Source organism: Populus nigra, chromosome 17 (assembly GCF_951802175.1).
Source record: "Populus nigra chromosome 17, ddPopNigr1.1, whole genome shotgun sequence".
NCBI lineage: Eukaryota > Viridiplantae > Streptophyta > Magnoliopsida > Malpighiales > Salicaceae > Populus > Populus nigra.
The window spans coordinates 10,787,823-10,811,298 of NC_084868.1; the positions used below are offsets into that span (position 1 = coordinate 10,787,823).

The 23,476-nt window shown below is 32.3% G+C and overlaps 2 protein-coding genes across 2 annotated transcripts; one reads left to right on the forward strand and one right to left on the reverse strand.

Annotated features, from left to right (window-relative positions):
- The first annotated feature begins 2,433 nt into the window (after positions 1-2,433).
- Positions 2,434-5,330, forward strand: LOC133677019 (zinc finger protein WIP2). The gene is made up of 2 exons (XM_062098841.1): positions 2,434-3,176; positions 4,240-5,330. Exons 1-2 carry the CDS (start codon positions 2,538-2,540, stop codon positions 4,675-4,677), a joined length of 1,077 nt encoding a protein of 358 aa, XP_061954825.1. The 5' UTR covers positions 2,434-2,537; the 3' UTR covers positions 4,678-5,330.
- Positions 5,331-19,535: 14,205 nt separating this feature from the next.
- On the reverse strand, positions 19,536-21,390 carry LOC133677575 (3,9-dihydroxypterocarpan 6A-monooxygenase-like). Its single transcript, XM_062099652.1, has 2 exons — positions 20,470-21,390; positions 19,536-20,189 (listed from the first exon to the last, which is right to left on the reverse strand). Exons 1-2 carry the CDS (start codon positions 21,388-21,390, stop codon positions 19,536-19,538), a joined length of 1,575 nt encoding a protein of 524 aa, XP_061955636.1.
- Positions 21,391-23,476: the final 2,086 nt, after the last annotated feature.

Here is a 23,476-nt window from a genome sequence, read left to right on the forward strand (position 1 = left end):
CCCCCACCCCACACACAAAAAAAAAAAAAAAAAAAAACTATACTACCATTACGAATTACTAGAAATTAGTAAGTGGTTTTTCTTTCTATAAAGAGAATGGAGAGACCTGGATAAGGAAAGTTACAAGGGGATTGGAGAAGTGACAAAGAACAGTGGTGGGGATTGAGACAATCTCTTGGGCTCTCGCACTAGGGCTAAACCGACCAGTGTACGCACACCAATGGAAATGTTGGGCTACATTGAAACTACTTGCTTCTTGCCTCTTGTCCCTGAGCAGATATGTTTCCATTGATAGGCTTTGAATGTTATAATAAAACACATTATTATTTGTCAGGTACCCTTGGTTGGGACTTGGGATGGGAGCCAATCTCCAATTGAACGATCTCACCTTATATTAAACTATTTTTCTTGAATTCTTCTATGTTTTTTTTTTTTTTGTCAAATAATACATGGAGCTTGTGATTGGATGTTATTGACCTATTTATTGTTTTTCCCCCTGAGCAAACATTTATATTTGGCATCTTATTTAGTTCCGCCAATGCTTCAAATACAAGCAAACAAACATATAGTGTTTACATATTATCAAAAAAATATAGTGTTTACATTTCTAACTCCTCTGATCAAATTAATGTGTAGGAAAGAGCACCATTAAATAAAATAATATTTACAAACATATTTTGTCAGGAAATTACCAGGTGCATGGGATGTGATAGAGATCGTGTTTTGTTTTTTCTCAAGATGGAGTTGACCATTACCAACAAATCCCCTTTTGGATTTTTTACGCCATTACTTACCGATATACTTAATAATATCGGGGAAAAAAAACTTAAGAACCTCTTGTCTTTTAGTTGATTTTATTTCCATTTAATTCCCTAATTTTTGTCGATCATGGAGCTGAGGCCGATGGAAATGGTATATGCAATGCACATGTCGAATACAGTTGTAATGGTAATGTTTTTGCCAATTTGAGCTTTGATTCAATGGCAGTAGTCATTGTAGGTTGGCAGTTGCCCAAGAGATGCAGTGTAGATTAATCAACCTTTTTTTGCTTTGCTTAAATTAGCTAGAGTGTGAAAGTATTTATTGGTAAAACAAATTGGAGTTTTATTTTTTTTTTATTTAATTTGTTTTTGGACAAATCAACAAAGAAATTATCATATTTTCGTTTACATTAACTATCATAAATTGTTTTCAGTAAAGCAGGTCCAAGGTCTAATTGTGTTATAAATTCTATCATCTGATTTTGATTCGAGAAGATACATACTCCTTTTCCACTGTTTAAACTCCTTTACTGATCTCCAGACAGAAGGGTGAGAAAGACCATCATTTATTAGACTAAATTAAAGACTGTAAAAATTGATTAAAGATGGAAAATGTACATTCACCTCGATATAATAGGCCAGTTTTAATTCTGAAAATTAATCAATTCATCATAAGAATATATGGTATTCTGAATAGATAAATCTTACAAATTACTGCTCAAAAGTATTATTATTTATTATTTTTTTAATTAACGTGAGTGTCCGGGTCAGCTTGCGTGTATCTCGACTAATTTAATGAACCCTGAAAATAACGACCATGTAAATCTCCAGTGGTCATCTCATAAATTACTGCTCAAGTATTATTGCCAATATTAATGGTTAATGGTTAATAAAATTTATTTAAAGTAATATTTAGTTATTTATAATCTTAAAGGTATGAGAAGATTGGTTGATCCAATTACAAAAGCCATGAATGGTTAACGTCATTATCTTACTTTCTTTTTTAATCATATGGTAAAACATGATAAAAACAAAATTACACCTAACTTTTTAAGAATAAAAACTCCACCAAATTAGTTGTTCAATTGGTAGGGCAAATTAGTAACAATAAATTATAGGCAAAGTCAACGAGACTGTCCTTATTAATAGCAAAAATAGATTAATATATAGGTCTAAATATGTTTGATATTGTTATGGGAGTAGAAAAAATTATTTCGTACATTGGAAATTGCTCCTCTCTTTCGTATAAATACAAGGCGTATCATAAAAGTTGTTTATACGTCTCAATTTTATACAAAATAAGACATTAGAACTTTAAATATACTGAATAATCTATTTAAAAACAAAAAACTAAATAATGGTGTAAAAATTTGTTCACTGCAGTTGCTGTAGCTGTGACGGCTAAAGTACCTCCACAGTAATTAACGGCTTTAAGTGTAGATTAACTAGTGACCTAAAATAAACTGATCCATAAAACGGCTAATAACGGTATATCTTCTAGATTCTATTCATATTTTGCTCATGGTTTTTTTTTTTTTAAAAAAATGGATTCTTCCCTCAAATTAATAATAAAAAGAAGCAACTATACACTATTCTTTTATACCATCCCCTAAAGTGATACTATTATTGCCTTTATTCAATACATATAATCTCTCGCCACTCTCCACCATATAATCGCTCTTCAGTCATCTTGTACTCTCTCTCCCTTTCTCTCCCTCTCTCGTCTATAAAAGCAAACCCACCAGGCTAAACTATTCTCCTCACCATTTTCCACCCATGGCCGACCCTTACTCAAATTTCTTCACAGGTTGGGTCAAGTTCAACAACAACCCTCTCCAACATTACCCATCTCCTCCACAGCAACTCCCTTATACTCACAACTTTTACACAAGTACTACCTCGCCTGCCAACCATAACCAACCTTACTTCCACTATTATCACAACCCACCTCGCTCTCCTCCTCTTAAAGAAGCCCTACCCCTTTTAAGGTTAAGTCCAACGAGGCAGGGAAAAGAGCAAGACCAACAACGACAGGATGATGAAGAAGAAGAAGAAGAAGATATTCAAGAACGACGTTGCAGAGCTATGGATGTGGACAAGATCAAGTACAGAGCCAAAGATCAAGAAAGCTTCTTTTCTAGTTGTAGTGCTAATAATAAAGAAGATGAGGAGTCTGTTTCTGTTGCACTACATATAGGGCTGCCAAGCCCTAGTGCTGCAGAGATGGCAACTGTGCTATCTTCTTCTTCGGAGATCACTGACAAAGATGGAGATGGTGATGATTCTGTGTACCCCATTAGCAGGCTTAATAAGGGTCAGTATTGGATCCCTACTCCTTCTCAGATTTTGATTGGCCCAACTCAGTTCTCATGTCCTGTTTGCTGCAAAACCTTCAACAGATATAACAACATGCAGGTAATTTCATGGAACCTATCTACTGTGGCCCTCCCAAAAGACTCCTTTCCTAATTCATCTCTCCTTCTTGGCTTTTTTATTTTTTAACTTAAAGGAAAAACTAGAAAAATTATTTATTTTCTTTGGTCATGAATTTGTTCCAAGATTTGGATTTCTCACTAGGTTTTTTTTTTTTTTTTTATCCTTGGATTTTAACAGGAGAAATGAACTCTAATTTTTGTTTTCTTTGCATGGTCTATGGGTTTTGGATTCCCAAAAACATCTTTCTGATTAGTGAGACTGAGATCAGTACTTTCCTTTATGTGATTGAACAATTCAAGCAATGTTCCTTATGCCCTTCAGGCTTTGAAGTTTGTGCTCTCAACATTGGCTGATGTGCAAAACTGAAAATCTTGCAGTTTTGTTCGACGATCTTAATCACACAACAAATTTCTATTTCCACACCTTCAATTCGATACAAACAGTTTTTTTCATGACCTAGCTACCAAAAGTTTCACAGGCACTCATAAAGACCATCTATGTCCTAATCTAAGAAATGTAGAAGACTCAAACCACCCCCCCCCCCCCCCCCTTTTCAAAAAAAGAAAAGAAAAGAAGACAGAAAAAGAAAAGAAAAGAAAAGAACTATAGTAGCCAGTAATACCCTTCAATATTCTGAGTCAGAACAAAGAGATCGAAACCCTTCTGCCTCTTTAATGAACAATCACAATCATTAGAACTGTTGTTTAGTAAAGAAAGTAATGCAATATATTTATATGCTTTGCAAATACCTATTTCATCAAGAATTTGAATCCGGCGATAAACAGAAATTTTTCAGACACCAGTATATGTCTCACCTTTAATTCTTAACTTTATCAATAGAACACATAATGCTTTCTTTAGACGCGGTTTTGCAGATGATTAAGATTTTGTGCTGGTACTAAATCCTGCTTTTTATGTATGAGGTTCAAGTGGTTCCAAATTTTCTTTGGTTCTAGTGTGATTGGATGGCACTTTTAGCTGTTTTTGTTTTTGTAGTGTTTCCTTTTCACTGATATTATTTGGTGTGACTGAAATTCTTTAGATGCATATGTGGGGGCATGGATCTCAGTACAGAAAAGGGCCTGAATCTCTAAGAGGAACTCAGCCAACAGGAATGCTAAGGCTTCCTTGCTATTGTTGTGCCCCAGGGTGCAAAAACAACATTGATCATCCAAGAGCGAAGCCTCTAAAAGATTTTAGAACCCTTCAAACGCACTACAAGAGGAAGCATGGAATCAAGCCTTTTATGTGTAGGAAATGTGGGAAGGCTTTTGCTGTGAGGGGAGATTGGAGAACTCATGAAAAGAACTGTGGTAAGCTTTGGTACTGCATTTGTGGGTCTGATTTTAAGCACAAGAGATCACTTAAGGATCACATCAAGGCTTTTGGGAGTGGCCATGCAGCCTATGGCAATGATGGATTCGAGGAAGAAGATGAACCTTCATCTGAGGTAGAGCAAGATAACGAGTCCATGCAATGAAATAAAACATGTGGCTGCTAATTAATAAGATTAGTGAATTAATGATCTTAATTTATGAACTTAATTATATATAGCTATAGGCTTTTGAAGTGAGAACAAGTAGGCATCATCAATATTTACTTGGAAAGCCACCTTTGTTTCCTAATGTGTTACCCATGAATGCCCCCGTATTTAGGATCCTTAAACACATCATGTTAGGAAGTTAGGGTAAGTTCCTGTAAATCCATTTCTTTTCAACTCCTGTTGATGCCTCTCTTTTTTATTATTTATTTAATAATTTCCTCTTATTGGCGATCTTCTCATGAATAGAAGTTGATCAAAACATATATTGGCCAAGAAGCTCATGCATGAGAAGCTTTCATTATTATTCTGGAAGTATAAACCTAGCTAGCTACTGTATGTTCTGAGGATGAGGAGTCTCCGAAAAATCAATTGCCTCAATCTTTCTTTAGGATTCGCATTTAGGTTTTCAGAGAAACCTATCTAGGACAATTAGTTTATGGTCTTCTGGGAATTAGCACAGGTAATCTAGAATAATATTTGTCAATGCAGTCATCCTGGGCTGGTGTTGAATACATGCAAGGCCCGATACAAACGATGGATAATATATATATGTAATGAATTTGGAAGATATATGATATTCATTTTCAATACATGGGGATTCATTTTGTATGGATAAATGAGGAATTCCGCTAAGATATATTTTGGGATTGAATTTTGATTTTTTTTTTTGAGAAAATAGATCAAGAATATAAATTTTAATGTTATGAGTTAATTAAAGTTCAGAAATCTAGTTACAAATAATTTGCTTCATAAATTTTATATTCATTATTTATGATATTCTTTTTATTTAAATGATATATTTGGTAATCAATGGTTATAATATGACCACGTTATTTTAAAAAAAATATCAATGATTAATTAGTACTTAAAACCTACCTATTTTTATTATAAATTGTGAAATTAAAATGGATATGAGTGCTATTTTAACTTGAAAGAGAAACTAAAATCATCCTCCACATACCGTTTAATTTGTAATCATGATAACTATCTTCATGAATCTATCTCAAAGTTAAATTAATCTATCTCAAAATTAATTTAAATTTGAAATAGATATAAAAAATTATTATTATTATTACATAATTTAATGGTCTTATAGCTATTACTTTGCATAACATAATATTCCCTTTTATTACAGATTTATGGTTCCTCTTATTCTAGTTATCTTTGGACTCTATTTTGTCCTGGTACATCAAAAGTAATTTAATAAAAACAATTTTGGGTGTTGCCCTTACGGTTTGAACCGGAAAGTTAAAGAAAGAAAACACATCACTTTAACTACTAGACTAGCCCCTTATTTCTTTTTAAAAAAATATCAATATAAAATATATTTTAGTGATTTATTCTTTAATGTTACATTACATAAAAATTTAACAAAAAAAATTATGAGAATATTACATAAAACATTAAAAAAAAACTAATTCTTTCTCAACAAATCCTATTATAAATTTTCTTAAAAAACTTCTATATTTCAGTATTGTACCCGGTTATCTCACACAAATATGAGACTCATCGTAAAAAAAAATATTATCCATAAAATAATCCTAAGGTTATGTGAGAGAGAAATGTACAACTCCTAATTGTACTTAATATAATTGTCATCAATGTATCCGTGTCTTTGCTTGATAGATTTTCTCTATTTTCCTTGTGAATTATTAAATGAATTAACTACTAAGATTGAAGAATTGCTTTTGAACATCACCCCTAGGTTCTTGAATGATGCCTAGTGGATGCACGAGATCAAGTGATCATGGATGCCTTCATCCTGTCTCTTGCCCCATGACGGAACCTTCCCAATCCCATGGATATAGCTATGTACTTAGTTGACACGGAGACAGAAGCTTCCATGGACCATGAAGTAATTGATAACAAATCACCTCTTCTTCTTCTTTGAACTGACAATATCAATTGATGACCTCTTCATACTTTTAGCCATGATGATGCATGCATGGATGATATCTTTGTGGTTTTTGGGTATTTATTGTCTTTAATAATTCATTCTGTAAAGATACTCGTGGCCTATACACGTACCTCATAAAGGGTAGCAGAGAATGTGGGATATATAGATAATAAAGCAAAGCTCAATGGATAAGAAGAAAGGTTGGGTATATATATAATTGTATATATATCTTTATTTGTTTCAAAAAACGCAGCTGAGATATGCTTTTTTGTTCATCCTGCAAATATAAACATCAGCTTTTTTGATTGGAGTGCATATGATGCCCTTTTTCGTGGTTAGTGGATGGGTGTGCTAATTGATGGATGGAGCATATACCATTTGAGGTGTTACTATTGCTGAAAAATTCAAAGCAAATGATTAGCTTTTTGAGGGATTGAAGAGTGAATATGGTAAATATATATAGGTAGATTGAAAGATGGTGAAATTAATTATCCGAGCATGATATATGTTGCTAAACATTTTCTTTTCTCATTTTTATTCTTCTTTGCATTCCTTCAAATTTGGGTGAAAATGTTTTACGAATCAAAAAAAGATATTTTAATATTTAATTTTCCCTTCTTTCCCTTATTTTTTTTCTATTTCTTATTTAAGAATCAAAATTAAACAAACAAAATTGACTTAATTTCATTTTCATTTCCTTACCTTAAAACATATACACTACAGAAGTAAAAATATTTCATTGAATGGATTAGAAAGATTTACTTTCAAAATATATAAATTGATCTAAAAATACTAAATTATAGAAGAAATTCATATTTCATCGTTATAAAAGAACTTTTTTTCGCTTCTAAAGAAAACATTATATCATGGAAGAGGGTATCATAGTACGAGTTTTGATTTGTTTACAAGATCATGATCCATCATAGTTTTGTCCTCTTGTATGGAGATAAAAAAGACGGAATGGCTGATCTTGTTGGCAGCTCTATCTCTTGTGTATGCGTGTGTATTTGAGAGAGAGAGAGAGAGAGCATGGGCAAAGGTCAGGCTAACAAACGCAACAAGGAGGAGCCAGAGATCTGTTGGTTGGGCAAATTGGCAACATCTACTGGTGCCCTACAGTGCATATGCACCTCTTCTGATGGATAAACTGTAGACTGAAACGACTTATCAATGACTCTTTTGACCACCTCTCTTTTCTCTCTCTGCAAGAGCTTTGAAATTGCAAAATTCACCCTGCAATTCGCTGTTTAATGAATACTTCTACACCGCAGTACAGTATTAGTGTTGATGAAGAACACGCAATAATAATTGTAATCGAGAAAACTATCAGGGGAAAAAAAAACATCAATTCTTTTTCTTTTCTTTGTTCTCTTTCGTTCAAGATATCAATGTGTTGAAAACTATGGTCTTTGATTGTACATGCATAATGCTAAACTCCCTGAAACAATGACAAAGTTAAAACTGAGCTGTGAGTATTCATTCAGTTGATGGCCATGTGGGGTATGCGAATTTTCCTTTCTACACTGTTGTGGGGGTGCTATGAACAGTTACTATCCATGGATCTGCAGCTAAGTGGGTGTTTTAGATGGTTCGCTGTTCCAGTTAAAGATAAATATACTAAAAAATACTATAAATCATAACTTTTATTATAATTTAAGAATAAAAACAAGTTTAACCAATAAAAATATTTTTTTTGAACTACAATATCAGAAATAATCTAAGAAACAAGAGCTGCAACATTTATTTACAATTAATATAAAACCATACACTAGATTTTCGAATTATTTAAAGTTAATTTGGTTTAAGTATAATTGTAAAAATACAAATTTTCTACCAATCAAATTTCACCACATGTTATTTTATTTTCAATAATATATTATTTATTGATTGCTTTTGGTTTGAGTGGTTATTTATAATGTGGTATTATAGTTTTCTTTTTTATTAAGAAGTTATGAGTTAGAATTCTATGATCAGTTCAATTCCTTGATAATTAAAATAAGTGTCAACATATAAGTTCTTACATATGTATTAAAAAATATCATGCAAATTATTCATAATTAAGATCTCATCTAATTAATATTTGGAAATTTTGAATTAGTTAATTTTCAATTCAAATAATTTATTTTCTCTAATTTAAAATTTGATGCCTGACTCGTTATAAATTTGAAGTCTAAATATTCTTTTTTTTTTCAATAAAAGTTCTAATTAATGGGATCTGAACTTTAGGGTTAGGGTATCTTATTCGATCGAGTAGTTATTAATTCGTAGCATGAAACGTTCAAGTGTGTTTAATACATCTTCCTTAAAATGAGACTACATGTTACATGGGTCCAAAGGATCATTCTACAAAATCTTTGGCATCATTGTTTTTAAAAAAGAAAACGGCAAAGTTTTGGCATGGTATATATTAATATTAGCATAACTCAATTGTTTTCTTTTTTTCCTGCCTAAAGCAGTCAGTCGATCGAACACAGCCTTCCTTTGCTTAAAATCCCAAGGCCCCTTTCTTTCTTTTTAATTTCCTATCCAATTTTATACTACATTGATTCTAGATTAGTGCCCATAATTCCATTACATTGTTGCCTTGACCTTGTCAAGGAGACCAAGCATCCTACGTATGAGAGAATATGTAAATGTTTTTTTATTCTGTCTTTTGTATTCATATTCCTGTACAAAGGGGACAGCTATGTCTCCCTTGGCTCGAATCACTAGCTCTTTTATATGTTTTTTTTTTATTAAAAAAATCATCGATCGCCCTCTGTGTTTCTCTTTGTTTTTTGAAGTATACTGTCTTTACGTTAGAAGAATTATGAGTTCTCAAAGTAAGAGGTAGGGATAGTTGTTTAGTTGTTAGCAGTTTCCTCATCGTTTATATTTAGTTTTCACTGGATGATTGCCCTTATTATGCTGCGGTGTTGGATCGTTTTATATATATATTTATATTGTTAATGTGTTTTTTAGTAAAAGAATAAAAATTAAATTAAATTATATAGAGATTGATTTTATATAACTTGATCAACTTGACAGATTTAAAGGCAACCCGAATGACCAATAAAAATAAAATTTAACTTTCAAAAAATTAGGATAATATTTTTTTAAAATATTGAAATGATATTATATTAGATCAACTTAAATCAACTCGGGTTAATCTATCAAATTTGTTATTCAAGTTACGAGACCATAATATTAAAAGGTGAAATTAAAAAAAATCAATTAAAAAAAGATATAAAAAACCACTTAAGTCAACCGACCAAACCTGCGACCCGAGTTTTGAAATAGGGATAACCTCATAAAATACAAATCAAAATAAATTATGAAGTCTAATTCTCAATCAATCTAATATTGAATGATGAAATTTAAAAAAATCAACTAAGGATAAAAAATATTTGAGTCAACCTACCTAACTTGCGATCTGGATCATAAAACTATGATAGCCATATAGAAAGCAAATAAAAAATATATATATAAAAATTTTAATTTTCAATCAACCCAATATTAAAGGATTAAATTGAAAAACTAAAAATAAAAAATAAAAAAAAATTACTTGTCTTAACCTGTCAAACTCGGGTTAGAAGATTGCGATAACTCCATAGAAAGTGATTCAAAAATAATTATAGATCCTAATTCTCAATCAACCCGATGTTAAAGGATGATATTAAAAATAATTGTTTAAAAATAAACAAAAAAATAACTTAAATCAACATAACTAACCTGCAAAACTTACAACTCAGATTATTTATTTTTATATTTTAAAAATTTTAATTCAAATCATAGTCAACCATAAAATGTGCTGTAAATGCTCAAATCCAAAACGGTGTCGTAATGTATTTGGGGCTGATGGGCATTAATATTTTGCCCAAATTAAATTTACTTAACACGCACGTAAAAACTCTTTTTTACCGTGTTGTCAAGCGTTTTCACCCGATCTTAATAGAGAATGATTTTAATAGTGTGCCGAAAGGTTTGGACTATTAATTCCAAATTGTGATTTTAATAACATTGCATAAAGCTTATATTTGAGTCGATTTCTTTTCAAAAACAAATATTACAAAACTAACACTAAAAACGTACTCTAACCATATTCTTTATATATCCCCACCTATTCTTGCCGTATCTGAAATTAAGTTTATATATATATATATATATATATATATATATATATATATATATATATATATATATATTTTGCTTGAGACGAGTACAAAGATATTGATGAAGTATCCGTGTTTTCTGGTTAAAGAAGTGGGACGCATTAATATTCCATATTAATTTTGCCATAATTGCCTTGGCATACTCTAGTGAATAATTGATGTTCTTAATTCGGCTTGCGAGGGAAACTTTCATAGGGAATGATGAATGGAAATCAGTTTTTTTATCAAGGGTATAGCTTCTTCTGCGCAAGTTAACTCTTGTTTGCATATTTTTTTAAGCAATAATAATTTTTAATTTCTTTTTATTTGATAAGGAGATATTTTTAGTTTTAGGTAAATTAACCTCAAATAAAAACGTGAAATCAAAGTGCATTCTCAGCAATATAATTCATCGTACAACCACATTGGATATCAGCAAAGCTTCGGACCCAAATTTAATAAAAAAAATTCACTTTAATTTCACTGAAATTAAGGCGTAGTTTACCATGTCCAATGAGAAAAAAAGAAAAGTGGGCATAACCATGTCGTGTAAAGCACAAAAACACACTCGGAGTTGTATTTTTCTTACTTAAGAATAATATTTTTGCAGTGGATTAAATATTCCGTTTTTACTGCGGGAGAGAACAAACACAATTCGGAGTTTGGCTTGCAATTTCTACCTTACAAAGTGCATCTTCAAAATCATACGTACCAAAGTGAAAGAAGGAACATATGAGGTTGGCCTGATCCTCAAAGTAGACGAGACAACTTTGTTTGAGAGGCCCCAAGGAGCAAAAGAAAAAGGAAAAAAAGGCAATAATAATCTTGACCCATGATCACGTACCTTTGAAAGGGAATTAAAATATATATATATATATATATATATATATATATATATATATATAGGAATTAAATAAGAGCACAAAAATCCTTCTTTTGGACTATACCTAGAGATCTCTTTTCCCATGATCATTATCCATGACATATGCCCGCCTTGATATCCATTTTCTTCTGCTAAAGTTACCCTGCTTTGGTGCATGGAGATTCTCCAAGTTGTAGTATTGGGGTATCATTATTTGGGGAATATATAGAGAAAAAACTTCATAGAGAAGAAAGAGAGAGCACTCTCACAGACAATTCAGAAAGAGAGGGCATATCTAGGCCTTTTCCTCTGCTCAAGGTCAGTAAAAAGTCATGTTTGACGTTCATGGCTATCAAATCAAATAGGAATAAAAACCAATTATTTTCTTTTAAAAAAGCACTCCTAATATTTGAGACATGTAATCAATCAAAGGTCTACTTGCAGGAGATCTTAGCAAAGATAAATAAATATAAAGCTAAAGAAGCCCACGTTAAAGTGCACTCGTTACCCACACGGACACAATTATAAAAGTACATTCATGGAAGCAAGGAGATTCCATGCTATTTCAACTTGGCAGCATAGCATATCAACAATTCCCTCCCCACCCACACATCTACCTTACTGCTTCTTGCCCTGAGAAATTGCTGTTGTTCCTGCGCCCGTGATGTGCTAAGACGAAATCTTTTCTCAACAACAAATTATGAATCATATAACTTCCAGGCTAAAGAGAGACGATTTTGATAATTATAAAATCACAAAAAAAGAGGAAAAACTAAATATTAAAATTAAAAATTCCAGGCATTAAACCCTCAAAAATATGGAAAATGAAAATCAATTTTTAGTTGCAACCAAAAAAGAGTCGATATAAAATAATAATCTTAACTTTAGAGCACTGTAATGATATAATTGTGTTAGTTCTTCCCCCTTTTTTTTTCTTTTGTTTTTTTTTTGATTGACAGCGCCTTGTTATCGTGCTGCTGTCAGTAAATTCTCAACGTTGATGCAACATTTTGTCTGATCAGGATCACATGGTTTGGATCGATTCTTAATTTGACGGACCATGTCTAAAATGGCTTGTTGTAGGACCCATTGATAGATCATGATAATTTTTACTTTTTAAGATCATTATATAGCTTTCTCAAAAACAAACCACAAAAAATTACAAGGGCAGCTTTATCTTTCGAAAAAGAGAACTTTCACCAGCTTCCTAGAAGGATCATATCCTTTGGGAAAATAAATACGTATAATAAAAGTAGAAAAGAAAAAGTTAGAGCGAAATAAGAATTATTTTTATTTCCTATTGTATATTGAAAATGAGTTGAGATATTAAATAAAAAAATTAATAAGGACGTAGAATCTAAATGCTGAGAAGACACCATTGACATACATAGTGAGCCTTTTCTTCTTACCGAGAAGACATCATCTTATGGACCATGCTAGTTTTAGCCAAGTTGCACAAAGGTAAAGACCACTGTTGTGTTTGTTTATATGATTTAACTGTGTTTTTTTTATTTTAAATTATTTTTAAATTATTTAACGTGATAATATAAAAAATAAATTTAAATACATTCCAACTTTTGTGTTAAATTTAAAAATAATACATTCCAATAAATTTAAAAATAAATTTAAAATGATTTGCAACTTTTGTGTTAAATTTAAAAATAAATACATTCCGATAAATTTAAAAATAAATTTAAAATGATTTGCAACTTTTGTGTTAAATTAATAGTTAAAAAAGAATCTGTACATTCCGACAAAGCAATTTTTAGAAAATACATTCCTTAGTTTAAAAAGAAAATTAAGAAAAAGGAAAGTTTGTAGGTTAAAATTACAAGACGATAAAGTTCAAGTTAAATGGAAATCCTCGTCAATTTCGTTCATTGTATTTTTCATAATTGTATTTTTTAAAAAAATAAACAATATCCTCCTCCCAAAGAAAAAAAAAATATCATCAACCTCTTGATCTTTTCTCTTGAACTCAATAAGCAGTCAATGTTTCTCATTATTGAGATCGAGGAGGGAGAGGGAAAACCCTTTCTTCATCCCTTGAATTAGGGGATAAGGGCACTAATAAGGTTATCCGACAGACAGATAGAATAAAGGCCATAGGCCCTAATTGTCACAGAGAGACCCTACAGCTGCTGATGTTGTCTGTATGAACATATTCAGAAAGGGCATATACACATGCCTATAGACTATAAGCCCTATCTATAGTATCCATAGGATCATGGATTACTGCAGGCAAAGATCCAACATGTAAGGGAATTGAAATACTTAAAAGTACTTTATTAAGTCAATGATATTCAACTTTTTTTTAAAAAAAAATTATACATAACTCCTTACATTTTGCCCTAGTGAACACTGCTGAAGTGCAGCTACGTTGAAGAAGAAGAAAATAAAATCAGCCTCATCAGTGATCTCAGCCATGAACTGGTATTGATCATCTCCATTATTTGGTTTCTTTTCTTTTTAATTCAATAATTTGGACGACTCAAAATTAAGCTATGAGACCTCACAGTACAAGTGATAATGGCCTAATGGTACAAAATTCTCCCATCCAATTAGTATCGATCATTATCATAGTTACCCACTTCCCCTGCTGGAAACTATATCTGCACAGAAAAATGGCATGTTCATGAGACTTTTTCTTCTTGATTTCAAGTTTCAACTGCTGCTTCACACGCACTTGAACAGGGAGACGGAGAAAGACTTTCAATGGGCTCCCACAAACAACAAACTATCCAATCCAGGCCCAAACTTAGTCCTTGTTTAACGAAATTAATATTTAATTAGTACTTGTTATTTCAAGATATTCTTTTCATCCCCAAGCTTAAATCTATTCAGAACTTAGCCCTTTCACCAATTCCATGTTGTTTTTCTTTTCTTTTTTTATCTTTTTATTCTTTTAGAATAGAGAGAGAATGAAATGGTAGGTGTAATGAGAAAATATAACTTGAAAAGAAGGTATTCTTGCTATAAAAAAAAACTACTTAAATCAAGCATAATCAACATGGATCAAAGCATTATTTAATTATTTTTATATTATAGAAATTTAATTAATTTGGTATACTCTGGTTACTAAATTATAAGTAACTCATCTATACTGTATGTCACCATTAATTTATATCGGAAGGAAATGATTAGTACAGCCAAATGGTGGGATTGCAACTTAATTAGAACCTAGAAACATATGTAAGGTATTAATTAATTATTACCTGTATATATTACTGTTTGCATGTCAATTGAAATTAATTTTTTTATATAAATTCAGAAAAATATAATAAATTCTCTTCAAAATCAATCTGAAGCCTTTGAGATTAAGGTTTCACATAATTAAAATGATAAGAACGAAAAATCAATAAGCTTACTCAATACACACTTTTGCATGAGTGGATTTTTTAATTTTAATTTTAATTTATTTCTTTGGAGAATAATAATGGGCTGAATTGGTAAAGGTAGTTTAGTAGCGTCATCACCAGGATTAGGCATATTGATTTTCTTTTCTGAATGCACTAATTTTTGTCACCTTGCATTAAAAACTTATAATCATCTGTCATTATTCCCATCAAGATTTATGAGCACACAGCCCATGAACAATTTCGGAGATAAAGGAAAATAACAGGTCAATACAGTATACACATCATCGACATGCATCGCTATCTCATGAGCATTTGTCTTCTTTTCTCTTTCTTTTTACCTCATATAAAGTAAGTGAGAAGCCAGTCTCTCCATCATCTTTCTTAAAGTTACAAAAATCTTCACCACTTTTGCCCATACTCCACCCATCAAAGGATCCTTCTCTATCAATCTATCGTTGGTTATGCTGGAGTATATATATACGTTCAGGAATGGATTTATTTAGTTATTTATTTATTCCCCCCGCCCCTGAATTGTGAGCATTCAATTCATTCATCTCCTCGTAAATAAATAAGAAAATAACCTCGCATGTACATGGGATTTGGTTTCTTTTAGGTGGGTAAATATTCATGGCGATTGATATTTTATGAGCTTTGATCACTCTGCAACTAAATAATAAGAAGGTCGCCATGCGCTGTCTTTCACAGCCAGCTGCCAAAACCAAAGGGCATCCACTTGAACTCTCTTTTACTTTTAAGTAAATGTGTCCTTTTCTCCCTATCCTCTCTCTCATCTAACTTTGGCAAATCCAATCAAAATCCCAACTTTATGTGAGTGTAAGAAACATGCCCTGAAACAGACAGTTTTAGTCCCAACGTCTCATAAATGTATGCTCCGCTAGCTCCTTACATGCTGTGTATGGAGTTGTGTACAATAATGCAAGCCCATCAGAATGACATTCTCCATGGCAACCATGTGGTAGTAATGGCGTAGAAGGCGACCTCTCTCTCAATCGCAATCAAACATCACTGGACTCTTGAGTGTTGTCTTTAAAACTCATAAATGCCAGGTACTGAAATTTGAGTCTCTCTTGCCTTATTCTGGGAGTCAGCTCGACAAATGGGGGTGTATTTTACTTGCTCTCTGGGGATCAAAATCATTGATTCCTAGACTTGAGCAAGTTCTTGACATCCAAGCATATGAAATGTGGGATGGTATAGCATTATTGGACATCTACACACATGCTTCCATGAGTGGAGAAAGGCAAGGACGGGCTTTGATTGAATTTAATTTATTTTGGATAACTAATTAAGGTGTAGTTTGATACCGTTGCCGTTTTCTACTTTTTATTAAAAAAAAAATACAAAAATACATTTGATTGAGCTATTACATTTTTTTTTAATCTAAACAGTTCAAAAATAAAAATATTTTTTAAAAAACAATAAAAAATTATTTTTTTGATATTTTACACTCAAAATATTATGTTACCGTTATCATCGTAACAATAATCACCACCCAATAATTAATATCATTCTAATATTATAATCATGATTAATATTATTATTATAATATTATCATTATTATTATAATTATAACAAAAATTGTTTTTATCGTTATTTTTTCACCCGCATCTTCTATATATTTTAATATCACAATAATTATTGTTAACTCCTCTAGCACCCATATTTTTTTGTGGTTGCTTCTATTGTATTAACTTCACTTGCTATAATTTTAGCTAGTTACTAATAAAATAATAATCATTGTTAATTTTATATTAATATAACAATTATCATTATTATTATTATTATCATGTCACCACAACTATCAATAATCCCACCATCTCACCAACTTAATTAAATAAATGGTGTTTTAAGTTTTATATTTTAACTAATAATGTGTTTTTAAAATCTTAAATAAAATAAAATATTCATAAAATCTTTTCCTTCAAATATATTTATTAAAAAAAATTATAAACAATAATTAATAGCAAAAAACAGGAAATGGTATCAAACGCCTTGAATTAAGTGAGCACAAACGTTTCACTTACTTTTTTTGTAGCAAAGAAAAGTGAAGCAACAATAACTTGAAGTTAACAGATATGTTATGACTCAAAATTAAAACTTTAAACCATCCTCAATATATATATGGAGTGAAAACTGAGATGAATTTGGGAAGGAGTAAATGGTGAGAGGCTGCAACGACAAGTGAGAGGATATTTGGATTGATGCCCTGATCAAAATTATAGAACGAGGTTCAAAATTCCCACCCCCGAATTGTCACCAAAAAAAAAAACACATTTTCTCCATGGCATTGCTGGTTGCTGAACTACACCTGGGAAAGAAAACCTATGATCAGGAAATTGATTGACGAAAGAAGCAAGCCCAAAGAAGCGGGCCTTATTTTCGGGCCATGGACTTTGTATGGCCCAGTTTTTAATGCATTTGAACAGCCCATTTGTAGGGCTCGAAGCAATTCGAACCTTACTAACGTGGGCGTTTTACGCAGCATTCTGGTTTCTCGGTAGTCGCTGCCAAGGGCCAGGACCTTTTCTTGCATGATATTGGGCCGACATCAAGGCCTGCGCGAAAAAGATTAGGTACTTTCTACATGGATCCGACACATCCAAATGTTTCGTATGATGAGTCAAGATTCACGAATTTGTGGCCCAAAACAAAACATCTTCCATGTGTGGAGATAGGGAGGCCCATTGATTAAATTTATTTTATATAATTAAGGTCTCATTTGATATCATTGCAGTATTCTGCTTTCCATTAAAAAAAAAAAAAAGGAAACGTATTTGATTGAACTCCTGCACTTTTTTTTTAATCTGAATAGTTTATAAAATTATAAAAAATTTTAAAATAAATTTTTATTTTTTTATACACAAGTTATTATGTTACCAGAGTTCATAATCTCTTCATTCTCAATATTTTTTAGTATATATATATTTTCAGAGTTTATCTTTTTAAAATATTATTGTATTTTTTTCTATAAAAATACTTAAATAACTTAAGTATCTGAGAGTCCTTAAATCTACCAAAAAAAACTTTTTATAAGTACAAGTCATTAACCACTTTGACTTATCAAGCATCAAACATCAAGTATAAACTATCAGTCATCATAGATAAGGAGAATGAATTAACTAATTATAGTTTTACCTTATCCTCCTAATTTTCTTTCAAGTATAGGTTCTTCCATGATTCCTTTTTATATACATAGAAAAAAAAATTTTCAATCATGGTGTATGCCCTCTACACATGAATTCTTTGATATATTAACAGATTTTTCCACTCCTCTTTTCATAAGAAGAAAATTTGATGAACTTGTCATCATAACTAGATATTTTAACAAGTCTTTGCATATCAATATCATAAAGATTTAAAGAGTTATTAATAAACTCAAATTTAACGAGTTCAAAACCTTAACTCATCAATAGTTTATTTACCGGTGAAATAGCCAACATAATTTAGTTGATGCATTTTGTTTATTTGACGCCAATATTTTATCGGCATTATAAATTAGCAATGAGAATTTAGACAAATAAAAAATTTCTAATATTTGTTTTTTGCATCGTTAACTCTGATAATAATTGTTGATATTTAAAATTTTTAATTAGCGAAAACATGTTATATATATATATATATATATATATATATATATATATATATATATATATATATATATATATATATATAAGATTATTTTTTAATGTTTTAACCATTATTACTAACAAAATGATAAAAATTTTGCCTCACATTTGAAAGACACGATACTCATTGTCATAGTAAAAAGTTGAGGATTTTTTCTTTTTGTTTATAATCAATTAAACATACATAAAGAATTAGATAATTAGAAATCTAAATGATATAGAAGTTATTCACCGTACATGAATGCCTAGCCCAACATTAATTTAATATCAATAAGAGAAAACTGTAAATATTTATCAGAACTTGATATACATTAAAGATTTTTTGGCTAGGGAACGAGTTCTCTTTAGAACCTGTTCCCTAGATATGTAACGGAGAAAGAAAATTAAAGATTATAGAGAGTTTTGTTTCATTTGGATCAACTCATAGCTCTTAGATCGATTGTTTAGCTTTAAATCTCTTTAGAACATGGAAGATCCAACGAATTGTCATTAGATACAGTTTATTTAAGATATTTATTCAAGGATTGCTTAATTATGTTTTAACTTGTAATTTCTTAGAAAATCTCATAGTTTTCAAGAAATATATATATATATATATTGTCTTTGTTATAAATGACGTGAATCATGTGCTCCGTACGTGATAAAGAAGCTGGTTCTTCGAAAAGTAACAATCCAAGAAATTCCTTTCCCAATATTTATTTATTTCTTAATTAAAATACAACATAAAATTCAATCTTGAAAGGCGAGGGGAAAGACTACAAAAGAGAGAATATGACATGACCATTGGCAAAGAACAATAAAAGAACATCCTATAGACTTATTCATTGGGTGAAATCTCATAGTAAACTTCAATGAGCTTTCATGTTAAGATGGACTGAATGTTTCAGTGTTTGAGGCGAATCATTCTGGTTCTGCCATGTCCAACCCCAACTCAAATGGATTCATATGTGTGATGGGATAGCACACAAGTGGTTTTGCCATTCCCATGCTGAACCCCGAACCCTCCTGCATATCAATCTTTTCTCCATCTTTGGCTTTCCAATCAAAGCATTGGACCAAGACTGCAACGGATGATTGAACCACCGCTAAAGCGAGTGTTACACCGGGGCATCCTCGGCGTCCACTCCCAAATGGAAAGAAATTGAAAATTTGCCCTTTCATTTCCATTTGTGAAGAATTCGCGTTATGGTTAGCCGCAAACCTCTCTGGTATGAATTCCTCGGGATCTTTCCATAGATTTGGGTCTCGCTGGATGGTGTAGACATTGACTAGCATCCTGGTATTAGCTTTTACATCGAAGCCATTGATCTGGCAATCTTCGATGCTTGCTCTAAGAACTACAGGTGATGGAGGGTGTAGTCTTAGAGTTTCTTTCACAACTGTATGTAAGTAAGGCAGATTAGGAATGTCTGATTCTCTGACTAGCCTGTTTGGCCCCACAACTGAATTAATTTCATCCCTCAGTTTTTTGAATACTTTTGGATGGTTGATGAGCTCTGCAATGACCCATTGCACAGAGATTGCTGATGTATCAGTGCCAGCCATCATAATGTCCTGGCACAATCAAGATGGAAAAAAAATGTTAGCATCACCATGCACAGGCCCTTGTGGTTCATGTTCACCATCGACATCTTCAAAGCAATAGCTCATCGGTATAAACAAGACTTGTGGCTTTTGATGCCAAACTAACTAAAAGGAAAGACAAATATGATCTGGGATTTGGTTAGCAAGAACATTATTCTAGTTTTAGTTCTTTCTAAGAGATTTTGTTTGAGCAAAAAGAAGAAAAAACTTAATGAGTACGAAATCATATTAGAAGTTGAAAGTAACTTACTAGGAAGAAAGCCTTGATTTCCTTTTTAGTTAGCTTCATTTCTGCATTTGGATCTCTAGAAATTTCTAATAGAATATCCATTAAATCCATTCCTTCTGATCTTACAGTGCCTTCCATCTCCTTCTCTTCGTGCTCCTTAATGATCCTTTCTACCAACCGATCAAACTTATCGAGTGCAATTCGTAGCTGCCTTCCATATCCAAATAAGTCAAGTTTTGCCAAAGGACCCAAGACATTACCTGCACTTAACTTGCCTCCGAGCAATGAAACTTGAAGAACCAAATCCTTAATCTCCCTGGCTTCATTATTAGCACCGTCACCCAAGCATCTTGTGCTCATAGACATTCTGCAAATCACATTATTTGTCATGGTCATTATTGCTTGCCTTAAATCACAAGACTCTCCTCGTTCCGAAATACTAATCATAGACTCGACAAGTTTCTTCATCTCATCCTCCCTGAGATGCACAAGCTGATTAATCTGAGAAGTATTGAGAAGTCTGGTCATGCACAACTTCTTCATGAACCGCCAATATGCGTTGTAGGGTGCAGTGATAAATCCAGATCCCTCATATATGTTGCAATCTGTGGTGTCGAATTGCAGGCGGGAAACAAAATTCATCTCATTAGTTTTCAAGACCTCTTTGGCAATTTCAGCATCAGAAACAACATAGCATGTCGATACACCCATACGAAGCTGAATAAATGGACCATAGCGTTGAGCTAGACTATGCAAGGAAGTCCCCAAAACTGAGCCTAGTAAATGGAGGTGGCCGATGATAGGTAAAGCTGGAGGACTTGGTGGGTGTCGAATTTTGGTTCCAGAACTCGTGTGATTCCTCAGGGATTTGAGAATGAAAGTGCAAAAGAACCAAATGGAAACCATGAAGGAAAAAAACAGAAAACCATCAATAATGGCCATGTTTTGGCTTTCTTTAGCAAGCAGAATGGCAGATAAGTTGCTAGGTAGACAAGTTCTAGTTCTGTTTGCTCTTGTTCTGTTCAAGGCTTTGGTGATGAGATCTGGGAGGAACTTCTGAGTATTTAAATCTGAAGCTTATGCAAATGGTGCCATCCATAGGTATATAATTGATCCTTAGTTTGACGCAACTGACTTGAGGACAGGAAATGGAAGTTTGAAGCCATAGAAAGTCATTGCCTCGTTTAGACAGGATCATTTACTAGTTTTTTGGCAGCTGGGAAAATGCCGTATTATTTTTCTCATCATGATCAAACAAAAAGCTCAAATCCATCCATTTTCAAACTTAAGCACCATTTTTAGACAGGATCATTTGCTCAGCTTTCGGCTGGTAGCATTATATCTGTGCTGTTTTCAGAATTCTGTCACTTCGCTTATAAGCAATGATTGACCCATATTCAACCCTTAGGTGCAACTGAGACTTAGGGATTTATATATGATATCAAATTGGCTATACATGGTGATTCAAACATATCGAACCCCTTTTTGGTGTTAAATTTGAACATGAGACCAGTGACCAAGCCGGCTTAATCCTTGTACTTAACAACCAAACCGGTTGACAAATAAAAGCATCAACAGATAAAAGCTGATTAGTCAGTTATTTACTCCTTTTTTGGCTGGTTGTTCGACTTTTTATTGTTTTATGTGTGACTTTTTCGATGTTTATTACGCTGGAACATCCTAAGTCCATGTAATTAAGGATTACATAATGAAACAAATTATTGTACAGAGCCTTAACAAGGTAAATTTCCCTCCAAAATGGGGATGCTGAGGCTCAGCAGAGTTTAAGGAGCCTATCCGATAAAACTACAGAAATGAGGGCCAGATCCCTAGAGAGACTCAGCAAAAATGCATTTGTAGAGATGACTGGATGCCATAACCAAAGATTGAGGAACATCAATGATCATGGTTTGGTCTAACAGAGATGACCATGATGTTGCAGAAAAAAACCAGGATCGCAAGACAGAATAGCAGAGGAGAACAACAGACATGTATACAGCAGATGGGCAAAAATTAGTCAAGAAGAGTGACGCAGTCTTAACTCTTAACTATGCAAGTCTGAGAGAAACCTAAACACTGATGCAAGTCTCACAAAAGAATATAAAATTCTGATAGTCCACACACCGGGCTAAAATAGCTACGATTAAAAATTTTATCAAAAAAGGTAAATTATGATTATTCAGTAAATTAAAAATACTGTCAAAAACCTGATTATTTTTATGTTTTAAAAATATTTTTAAAAAATTAAAATACCTTTATATTTTTATTTGCTTCAAAGTTTTTTTTTTCAGTTTATTTTGATATAATAATGTTAAAAATAATTTTTTTAAAAAAAATTATTATTTCAATGTATTTTCAAGTAAAAATATTTTAAAAAACAATTACTACTATAATATTAAATAAAATTTAATTAGATAAAATCTAAGCAGAAATGTAAATAAAAATCAGCATGAAATAAATTCCCCAAAAATTATAAAAAATGACAATAAAACACGAACTAGGGAACCAAAGGTTCGGGGTCCGAAACAACCCTCGACAAGCGTAGCTGGTTAATTACCTGCGACATGGGCACCGAAACAAGCTTGTCAAATTGAGGTGATTTGCATCGTGTTGACACTCGGATCAAAAGTTACGGCCAAAATACTGAAGGGTGCACAAAAACATCGCCAAACCATACCCGGACTAGTGTTTTCTGCCATCCTTGCTCTGGTCTGCCCTATCAAGGGAGTTATTGAGAGACATCAACTATATATGTGACAGCTCAGCTCCTCCAAAATCTCCTTCATCGAAGACACTGGTAGCAAGGATCTCAAGTTCAGACATCATCTTATGGCATATCTTCTCTGGAAATCCAGGGCGAATAGATTTAAGCTAGTGATGGGGTAGCAGACAAATGAGTATGCCATCACCGAAAAGAATCCTGCACATCAACCTTCTCTTCACCATTAACTTTCAGTCAAGACATTGGACCAAAGCTCCAACGGTGTCTCGGTTAACCAGTAAAGCAAGTGTCGAACCAGCCAACCAG